Genomic DNA, 11619 nt, shown 5'->3' with positions numbered 1-11619 from the left:
AAAATAATAGCAAATGAAGCAACTGACAAACAACTAACCTCAAAAATATACAAGCAACTCCTACAGCTCAATTCCAGAAAAATAAATGACCCAATCAAAAAATGAGCCAAAGAACTAAATAGACATTTCTTCAAAGAAGACATACAGATGGCTAACAAACACATGAAAAGATGCTCAACATCACTCATTATCAGAGAAATGCAAATCAAAACCACTATGAGGGACCATTTCATGCCGGTCAGAATGGCTGCGATCCAAAAGTTTACAACGATAGATGCTGGAGAGGGTGTGGAGAAAAGGGAACCCTCTTACACTGTTGGTGGGAATGCAAACTAGTATAGCCACTACGGAGAACAGTGTGGAGATTCCTTAAAAAACTGGAAATAGAACTGCCTTATGATCCAGCAATCCCACTGCTGGGCATACACACTGAGGAAACCAGAAGGGAAAGAGACACGTGTACCCCAATGTTCATTGCAGCACTGTTCCAGGACATGGAAGCAACCTAGATGTCCATCAGCAGATGAATGGCTAAGAAAGCTGTGGTACATATACACAATGGAGTATTACTCAGCCATTAAAAAGAATACATTTGAATCAGCTCTAATGAGGTAGATGAAACTGGAGCCTATTATACAGAGTGAAGTAAGCCAGAAAGAAAAACACCAATACAGTATACTAACGCATATATATGGAATTTAGAAAGATGGTAACAATAACCCTGTATACGAGACAGCAAAAGAGACACTGATGTATAGAACAGTCTTTTGGACTCTGTGGGAGAGGGAGAGGGAGAGGGTGGGATGATTTGGGAGAATGGCATTGAAACATGTATAATATCATATATGAAACGAGTCACCAGTTCAGGTTCGATGCACGATACTGGATGCTTGGGCTGGTGCACTGGGACGACCCAGAGGGATAGTATGGGGAAGCTTGTTTAAAACAGAGATTACAGGGCTCATTCCCAGACGTTCTAATTGAGTAGAGACAGAGATGGAAATGAGAGTGTGCATTTTCTATAGCAGCCCAGGTTATTAGATTCTGATTTAGGTGGTCCCTGGAAACACCCCTCGGGAGACGCTCTTGTCTATATTCACCTGTGAGGAAGGACTGAAAGTTCGATCTGTCTTGATGGACGCGACCGGATGCCTGGGCCTCATCAGGCGGATGGTGGGTCTCTGATACTCTCCTCCTGCAGTGACCATACTATAGGCTGGTGGCACCACAGTGGTTTGTTTCTGCAGCAGCTGTAAGATGGTCTGGATGTCTGCAGTCATTTGGGATTCAAGTCTGCAGGACAGACAGAAATGGGGGAAGACCGTCCTAAAATAGTTCAGGATTGCAAAACATTTGAAAAAACTGCAGCAGCACCACCAAACAGAATCGTGGCCTTGCTTTAAACAAGAAGGACAGGAGAGGGAGCACGGAGACGCTTGCTTGCTATATCACACTAATGGCTCTGATAATGATCATTGCTCCTGTTCCTTTAGTAAGATCTTAACAGAAAAACATAATGCAAAGACTACATTTTCACAGTGTACATTGTATTACATTACAGTTAAGCTTTATTGATTTCAAAATGGAAAAAAACACATTGAGAATCTATTTTTAATCAGTCATTCTCTTTGCTTTTAAGTCAGGTTTTGGTCAGTTTCTCATGAATATTTTATTTACTCTTTAAAAAAGAGATATTATAGCACATTTCTTTCATAATGGCAACAACTGGATAATTTATTATGTGTTTCAAATTTATATTAACAACATTTTATGTTACCACTCTCCTATTCACATCAAGTATTATATATTATTCATTACATTCTTTCCTTAATGTTAAGTACTGCCAAATGCTAAATTCCTTTCCCATCTATAGTTCAGGGCCTTTGGTATTTAGAAACAGACCAAATATAAAAGTTTACTTGCTTCTATAGCCCATCTGGCTTGCAAAATACCAGCCTGATCATTTTTTCCCCAAAGTTCACAAGTAGCCAAATGGCCTGTTAATTTCATTCTCATTTTAAATTAAAATTCAAGAGAAAAAACAACAGAATACAATGGATCTGATTCCTCTCCTTTGCATGTGTTAACAGTATTAAAAAAGAATTTTGTGAGTATAAAACAGAAAATTTAGACCATATGCCTCTTGAGATAAGTTTTAAGTCTTTACTTGTTTGTGCTTACTATTCTGTTTCAATGGAAAATGCAAGAAAAAGGTAAATTTTCCCAAAAATGTTAAAAGCATAGACTAATTTTGCCCAGTTATATACATGCTATATTTGTGAAGTTCAAAATGGAGAGCACTTAACCTTTGATTTGAGAGAGAACAGAATAAACCGGGACAACATGAAAAAAGATCATTCTTCTTCTAGTTTTTAATATTGACACTAGAAATTTTCCTTCTGAGAATCATGGTAACCTGTAAATTATTTGTACAGGTTTTCTATATTTGGTATATTTGGTATGTATAGCCATGTAGCTTAATGTTTTCTAAACAAATAGCTATAAATTATATGTGACTGTGCCTTACGGGTGTCAAAACCACACACCAAAAATTTGAATTATCAACTAGTTTATTATCTACTTGTTACCCATTGTTCTGATCTAATATTTTTATGGTGCTAACTAAACAAGGAAGACTCATTATTTTATTAAGCATCAATACTTTCTTTCATGCTTCAAAGTACGGCACAAATTTTATCTGCACACCCAAATCTTACCTTATTCAGAATTAATTTCTCTCTCCTCTGAATCCCCAGAGAGAATTCCATATTCATTGTAAATATTTCTGTATGAATTTATCCTATCAGGAACAGCATTTAACATTTAGGGAGTAGCTTACCCATTACATGTAGAAGGATTTGGGGGTGGACAGTGGAATAATAAAAACTTCATCAACAAATGAGATTAAAGACCCAACAGAGAGTCACACATTATGATAATGATTTTGATTCCTTACAAAACTTTTGTCAAACAGCAATCATCTTCAAGAAACAGAATCTCTATATCACAGATTCTGTCTGAGAAGGGAAAACCGATTGGAAGTGTGTCTTCAGTAAGAGCAGAATGTGGCCCGTTAGCAGGACTCCTGACCAGAAGACCATCACATGCAGGTGGGGCAGCTGTTGCAGGGTGAGAACGAGACTGTCTGTGCCAACATGACTTAGCTGAGACTGTAGACCACCTTTATCAACATGACTTAGTTGCTTGTTTCAGGAAAACTTTGCCTGAGAAAAATAAGTCTAAGGGAATAAATAACTTTACTCCCTCAGGAAAATTCTACAGATTAACTCACTGGAGACAGCAAACTGATCTTGAGAGCAAATAACTTGCTTAATCAAATTTTATTTATTGATACTTGCTGTAAGATCCTCACGTCACTGTGTCCATCAATCCTGGACTATCATCTTATGAATTTAGCCCAAATCCCTTAGTTTTTCAACCTGAAAGGCCCAAACTCCAAAGTCATATAAATACTCCACTTTTTACTTTCCTTTCTGAGATAATACTTAAGACTCTTTCTAGGTCAAGGTCTTCCTGCAGTGATTATGAATACTTAGTTGTATTAATGATAGTCTGATATTTTGCAATGGATTGAATATTTATGTCGAAATGCTAATGGCGAAATCCTAACCACAACATGATGGTAGTAAGAGGTATGGCCTTTGGGATGTAATTAAGTCATAAAGGTAGATCCTTCATGAATGGTACTAGTGCCTCATAAGCCAGAGCCCCAAAGAGCTCCCTTCCTCCTATCATGTGAGGACATAGTGAGAAGACAGCCATCTATGAACCAGGAAACGGGCTCTCATTAGATACAGAATCTCCCAGCACTTCCATCTTGGACTCGCCAGTCTCCAGAACTGAGAAATATCTGTGTTTATAAACTACCCAGTCTATTGTATTTTTGTTACAGCAGCCCCCAAAGACTAAAACATTCAAGAAGAAGAATTTTAGTAAAGAATTTCTCTATTATGCATAGGTTGTATTTTCATGTTTATGATTAGGATCTATCAGTTTAACTGGAATGGACTCTTCTGACGACACTAAATAATCTATTCTACTCTGGAAGAATTAGAGAGAATTTTGAAAAATTCTAGCTTGGTCTTTAAAACAGAAAAACTCAATTTTATAACTTTTTCTTTTGCCAGTGAAGGGTAGCAGCAGATGCCACCCCAAAATAAGCCACTTTGGCATATTGATTCTTTTGAGCTGTAGGCACTTGGAGAGCAGCAAGTGCGGGGAGAGGCTTTCTCTGAACTTTTCTTATCTGCCTAAAGGCAGATATTCCAGAATGAACTCAATTGTCATAAATCCCTTCCCTGGGAGTTTCAACAACCAGGGAAGATTGAACTTTGTTACAGAAGAGGCATCACACCAAGACAAACTTTGTCACAAACTATCATACCTCCCACCTATTCTTTCAAGGGATCATTCATCTATCTTAAAAATCATTTACTCTTCTCTAAGGGACCTACATCCTCCAGCCCCTTTCCCTATAAAGATGGTATTTAATCCTGAATTCTAAGGCACCTCAGGGAGTAACTCATTTTCCTCTGAGGATCTCCCATGTGTACATGAGGTATACATGTTAATGCATTTATGTTCTTTTTTTTTTCTTGTTAATCTTTTATTATAGGGGGTCTCAGCCAGAAACTCAAATAGGTAGGGGCACATTTATTTTTCTTCCTCTACATCAGCATAGCTAAACAGCTGTGTAAAATGAATGTTTTCATTCACATCTTATCAAAGGCTCACAGTGTACCAGGAACAGTGTTCTGCAAGGGATGGAGTCAGCACTGAAACTTTTATATCCTCTTGGGCTTCCCTATACAAAGTGTGGTCAGATTTGGGAGCTTGTTAGAATGTGGATTCTAGACCTAGACTTAGAATCTACATTTTAACAAGATCCCCAGGTGATTCGAAAGCACATTAAAGTTTGAGAAGCATGGCTTTGGGATCAAGCGTTAGTGATTTTCCCTAAATATGTATATCCGTAGGCATAATATATAAGTATGTAAGAACATTTCTTATGTAAACCTTTAACCCCATATAGAGTTTAATTGGCCATTAAAGCAAAAAGCAGCAACAGCCAGGATGACTCAAGATAGACTATTTATATTTGTTTTTATTGCACTGTGTACTTAATATGTGTATTTGGATGAAACAAATGGGGTAGAAATTTACAGTTCTACTACATTTGAACAGAATGCTGAAGCTAAACAGAGTAGATCCAACTTAAAAAAGTATACCAGGATTCTCATCCTGCAAAGCTGAAGTTTAAATCGAGCTGCCTTCTTCAAACTTTTGGCTTCTACCATGGAGGAAACAGGTTCTTGGAGATGTCTGTGCAGTAAAAATGTAATATATTGGATTTTAAATCCAAAGAGGTTGAATCAGACAATAAAATGTTTTTGAGAGCTAGCTAGAATTTAGTACAAGAAAGTAGATATGTTCAAAAACATACAGGTGCTGCTGCTGCTGCTGCTAAGTCGCTTCAGTCGTGTCCGAGTCTGTGCGACCCCATAGACGGCAGCCCACCAGGCTCCACCGCCCCTAGGATTCTCCAGGCAAGAACACTGGAGTGGGTTGCCATTTCCCTCTCCAATGCAGGAAAGGGAAAAAATAAAGTGAAGTCGCTCAGTCGTGTCCAACTCCTAGCGACCCCATGGACTGCAGCCCACCAGGCTCCTCCGTCCATGGGATTTTCCAGGCAAGAGTACTGGAGTGGGGTGCCATCACCTTCTCCGATACAGGTGCTAGGACATGTCAAAAAGATTCAGTTGCAGTTTGGCTGTGAAAAAAAGTATTGTATAAAAGTAATTTTAAAACTAACATAATAAAATAATAACAGCTATTAGTATTAACAGTGTGTTGGTTGTTCAGTCATGCCTGACTTTTTGAGACCCTGTGGACTACAGCACACCAGGCTCCTTTGTCCATGGGATTTTCCAGGCAAGGATACTGGAATGGTTTGCCATTTCCTTCTCCAGGGGATCTTCCTGACCCAGGGATTGAACCTGGGTCTTGCAGGCAGTTCTTAACCAACTGAAATACCAGGGAAGCCCATTAGTATTAGTATTAGTATTAATAGTAATACTATTAATGGTGGTTGCAAACCAAATGGGAACTAGGTGTACATGCCCTTAAAATTTATACTGTAGTTCCAGGACACATTAAAGGCAAGTTTTTTCAGTGATCTTTGATTTACACCAGCAGCAATGATTGGCACCCATGACAAGGCAACAAGGGAAAATTAAAATCTCAGATTTCACCTTCAATAAAGATCCAAATTAGGTAACATAGAAATATATGAAGAGTAGAAGAATATACTCAAACAAGTATCAATAATAGAAATGAAGTTAAGTTCATTGTTAATTATGTTTGGCCTCTTTCTGTTTTGTAGCATATATACTCTCCACATGTATTACATTAGTCTTCACAATAATATTGCAGGTCAGAAGAGGTTGAAAAAGGAAACTGTGGCTGGAGAAATTTAAATGACTTGACCTAGTAATCCTGTTAGTAGTTAAAGTAAGAGAGCTATAACTTTAGGCTGAACAATTGTTAAGTGCTGTGCAAGTACTGTGCTGAAGAAATCACTGTCCCTGTCATTCACCCATTCATTCAGTCATTTTTTTTCATTTACTCCAGGAATTGAATGCATACTGTATGGTGGCGCAGTGGTAAAGAATCTGCCCACAATGCAGAAGCAGGAGATGAAAGAGACGTGGGTTCTATCTCTGGGTTGGGAAGATCCCTTGAAATAGAAAATGGCAATCAGCTCCAGTATTCTTGCCTGGAAAATTCCATGGAAAGAGGAGCCTGGGGGGCTACAGTCCATAGGGTTTCAAAGAGCTGGACATGACTGAGCCACTGAGCCACATACACACACACACACACACCCACCCAAACACACAAAGAAATATGCAGGAATAGAGGATGGTCAAGTTCAGAAATCACACTTTCATCTATCAGTTCTGTGTGTACAGTATGTATTTTGATATATACTATGGCTAAAAGATCAATGTAGCTTGGTATAAATAGAAGAGAGAGATAGGAAATGTAGTAATTAACTAAATATGCTTCTCTGAGCAATAATAAGTATAATCATGTCAAGTTCTTATACCTTAAATAGGAATTACTGAATCTAAGTAAGTGATCATCTGTTTTAATTTTCTCATATATGTTTCAGTTTTACAAGACTGATATATGACACTTTAGAATGGGATATAGATCTCAGTTTTTTAACTTTTAAAGTTTGGTTAAATTGCATGAAAAAATACAAAAAATATCATTAGTTCATGCAGTATTGTCATCCTTTTCTTTGAAATTAAGGCATACAAGTTTATTTAAATTTACAAATTAGTTGGTTTTCTAATTCCTTTTGTCTATTTTAATTGCTAATTCATCTTTCATGGTAATGGTAATGTATATTTGTGTAGACACACATTTTTATGTTTACTGTATTATTTGACACTGCTCAATTCTGGCATAAAGATTTAAAAAAAAACAATAAAACAATAAGCAACATCAACAAAACACAAGAAAAAGTAAGCATAGTAGCTAGTTCATGTGTATAAGCAAAACACACAGAATGTGGTAAGTATAGATAATGAGTAAGCAAGTAGTTTGTTAGACATGGGCAGACTCCATAAGATGCATTAAATACAAACAGCATGCTAGTAACCTGCAAAACGTTCCAAAGACAGAATAGAAATATGATGTAACAAACCAGAGTGTGGCTTATACTGTGGCCAAGTGTACTTGACCTTACATCTCAGTGATGGAGTAAGTGTGTGTCATTGCTGTTGGGCAGTTTTTAATCTGTGGACCTTTTTTGTGGAAATCTCGATTCTCATCCTCAGAACCACACCATCAGCAGGGAAGGCTGATGAGAGATATATATATATATATAAATGTCATGTAAATCAGGATTCAGGTTGTGCGATTCTTTTACCAGGATTGTACGTATTGGAAATGTGTTAATTACCCCATCTGGCTCTCCTCATCACTCACTGCGTATTTTAAGTTGATTTAGTAAATCCTGTGATTTGAGCATCTTAGTTTAATCCATGCAGTTTTTCGTGTGTGACTATTGGAATACTTTGCCCAGTGGTGTCCTGGAAAATACCTTGAATCAAGGTCACTTTCCACATGTAACACAACTAAGACAGTATCATGCATCTATTTTTCTTAAATATGGTTGATCAGTTTAATTTTAAGGAACTCATGTAGATTTGGGTTAAGGGGTTCTCTCCTTTCGAAAACCAAAATTTATTCCTTATCTTAAAAGGTCATAGATCAAAGATGGAGAGAAAATGGAGAGGATCTGGACTTCAACTCAATCACATTTTGACAAGTTGGCTGAAAAAATAAATGTTTAAATGATTTTGTCAATATTAAAACAAATGCTATAACACATAACTAAGTTACCAGGAACCACCACAAAGTATAAAAGGAGGATTGAAAGAAGAAGGGTGTTATTATTATCATTAAACTAAATAATTCATACTAAATATGAATTATTTGAGGGGATTAAAAAAAGGAAGTTTCTTAAGCCAGCAATGCTGATGAGATACTGATTTTATGACAAGTAAAGAAAAAAATAGGATTCATGCTGCCAAAAGTGTGAAGTGTTCTAAATAAATGCTCCTTGCAAGACATTAATAATTCTGTCAACTTCTGGTCTTATTTTAAATGAGAAAGTGTATAAGGAAAGTGTATATGAGATCTATGGCAGGATGAATTTGCTATTTACAAACTGTAAAGCCAGACCCCACTAAGGGCTTGGATTATGTTATTCCTTTGCCAGGCGATTGCTTATACCTGTTAAGCTGTTCCTGAAGCAAATCTAATCTTTGCTCCACTTCTCCATAGGTGAGGTCGCTTTCGGTTTCAGAGACTCCCCAGGCAGCTCGCTGAAGTGCTGAGGGACTAGACTCATCAGCCTGAGTTCCAGCATTTTCTCTTTCCCAGCTTCTTGTGTCAGTGATATCTGTGAGAAACAGCAAGATGGATGTCAGCTTCTTTGGGTGCCCATTTATAGCTACAGAGACATCCACAATACAAGCAGGAAGGGACCTTGAAATTTAACTGGAAGACAGAACCACAGTGGCTCAGGGACCCGTCGAGCAACTACAACCAATAGGTAGCTGACTCCCATCCACCCTGATCCTGACTGCCGCCTCCCCCACCTATTTCCACACAGCTGGTTATGAGTCTTCAGTACAATTTCCCCTTCTATTTTGTGCTAAGGGGAAACATGGATGGCCAACCCTAAACTCTAGTAAGAGAACAGACTTTGAGCTTTTACATTTGGGGAGAAACAGCACCATATGTATGTACTGGTTCACCTCAGATTGAAGATTTTAGGGCTCTTTCCCACAGAATAATTTGCATACTTAATGATTCAGAGTGGGTTCGAGAAGAGAGAGCCATGGGGAAGTGATGATCTTCAGGATTCCCTTAGACCAACTAAACTCAAAGTAGACCCAAAGAACAATGAGCCATTAAAGATGGGAAGAGGCCTAAAGTCTCTTTGTCCTAATGTCCCGTGACATTCTTTCATGTTTTTATGTTTTCCTGTAGCTTCTTCTGTACTGTCCTTTAATTTATGCACATTAAATTTCAATATTTTCCCTTGGGGCTCTTTTATTTAAAATATTTTTATGTTACTATACTTTAAAACATATCACTTATCTGTTCAAGCCCACTTTTCAGATGGTCTGCATGTCTGTTATGTGCCAGACACTTTGCTAATTGTAGAGGAGTTAGAGATGAAGAAGACATAGGCCCTGCCCTTGAGGAATTCAGTCTAAAAAGGGTTTAATCATTTTTCTTACAGAGGTTCATTTTCTGAACCTCATTTAATTTACTGTTTCTCTAACAATCTGTATTTGCAAGTTGTCAATATCTGAGGGCAAATATAATATCTTATTTTCCCTCTCATTTCTGTAATATACTTTTGATGACTTCTGCTGTGCTTTCTTACCCTCTGCATTTCATGTATCTAAGAAGTGCTTAAAACAATTGAAAGTTTGGGAAATAAAACCCATGAAAAAATACTAGTTGGGGCTTCCCTGGTGGCTCAGCGGGTAAAAAATACACATGCAGTGCAGGAGACACATGAGAAGCTGATCCGATCTCTGGGTCAGGAAGAGCATTAGGAGAAGGAAATGGCAACCCACTCCAGTATTCTTGCCTAGAAAATCTCATGGACAGAGGAGGCTGGAAGCCTACAGTCCATAGGGTCTCAAAGAGTTGGACATGACTGAGCACATGGCACACCAATCCAGTACTGGTGGAGTTGGGAGTTTATTTCAGAGAGAAAGAAGGAGTATATTTTCCTCACTCAGAGGACTGGTAGAAAAAAAGACTGACTTCATTTTCACATGGAAATAAACTTAAATAACAAAAAGTGATTTTGCTTTGATAGAATGACTTTTGTTTTTTCTTTTGGACAAGTATTTATGATTAAACACTGACAAAAGTTATGTAAAGTTATGGAATTTATATCTTTGGCTATTTTAAAAATTGGATAGAAAGTAACCCATTTAGGGAGAATTAACTATGATTCTAGAAACAAGGAACAGGATTTGTAGGGTTTCTTGAAATCCCTTCCTTTCCTACAGTTTCTTCAAAAGTACCCCCTATCCACAGGTAGCAGACACAATTTCTGTACCTTTTCTTCATGGTTTTTCTATCACTATACTTTTATCTTTGAATGCATAGAAATCTCTAATGAGGTGCCAACAATTTCTGCTTCACTTGGGTGAAGCTCTAACAAAGGGATTAGCACACCCAAAGATGGTAATAGGAAAATATAAGGTCAGGGTTCCCTATACTATTGAAATGGTTAACAGACCTCAGAGGAAATTAAAGCCTTCTTTATTCTATGGAAGGGGCTTCCTTAGTAGCTCAGTTGGTAAAGAATCTGCCTGCAATGCAGGAGACCTGGGCTTGATCCCTGGGTCAGGAAGATCCCCTGGAGGAGGAAATGGCAACCCACTCCATTACTCTTGCCTGGAGAATTCCATGGAAAGAGGAGCCTGGTGGGCTACAGTCCATGGGATCCCAGAGTCGGATACAACTGCTGTTTTGTTTTCTAAAGTGACAATATGTAATTTCCTATGAAACTGAACATCAAAAATGTTATGGCTGAACTTTTAAGTAATACTTCAGCGATTTTCACTGAAAAGTATGATTTCTTATTCACACACATGTGACTTTAAAATGCAAAACAATAATATAATGTTTTAGTATACTAGGTTTTCACTTTTGGAGAAGTAATGCCAAACAAATAGAACACTCATATAAATGGCTGGATGATGCCAATGTTTCCCCCTCTCTAGCCTTTTGCTAGACAATGAAACAAAAACAATAAAACTGACAGGATGGAAGTTACATATTATACTCAGAAGTTTTGTGCTGAGAAAGCTTACAGTATTTCCACTTATGCCTAATAGCTCTCTCATTCTCAAATCATATATAAGATATTGATTTTTAAATAACAGTGGTGAATTACGTGCAATAAATTATATAAGATTTTATTTTTTCTTCAGTGCTCAAGAAAAAAACTGATAATCTCTTAGCAAAAAAGAATACTCGTAAACTATTGGG

The 11619-nt window shown here is 37.5% G+C and overlaps 1 protein-coding gene across 1 annotated transcript in view; it reads right to left on the bottom strand.

Annotated features, from left to right (window-relative positions):
• The window catches only part of KCNH7 (potassium voltage-gated channel, subfamily H (eag-related), member 7), a 532838-nt gene that overhangs the window by 2475 nt on the left and 518744 nt on the right, over nt 1–11619 (bottom strand). Inside the window, exons 14-15 of the mRNA XM_010858960.1 lie at nt 8827–8995; nt 1101–1293 (exon numbers count right to left, since the gene is read on the bottom strand). Of these exons, the coding sequence (XP_010857262.1) occupies nt 1101–1293; nt 8827–8995 (362 nt within the window). The remainder of the gene's footprint in view (nt 1–1100; nt 1294–8826; nt 8996–11619) is intronic.

The sequence above is a fragment of the Bison bison genome, unplaced genomic scaffold, assembly GCF_000754665.1.
Source record: "Bison bison bison isolate TAMUID 2011002044 unplaced genomic scaffold, Bison_UMD1.0 scf7180017864452, whole genome shotgun sequence".
Classification (NCBI taxonomy): domain Eukaryota; kingdom Metazoa; phylum Chordata; class Mammalia; order Artiodactyla; family Bovidae; genus Bison; species Bison bison.
The sequence above is the reverse complement of the archived record's forward strand: the minus strand, read 5'-3'. Positions and strand labels throughout refer to the sequence as shown.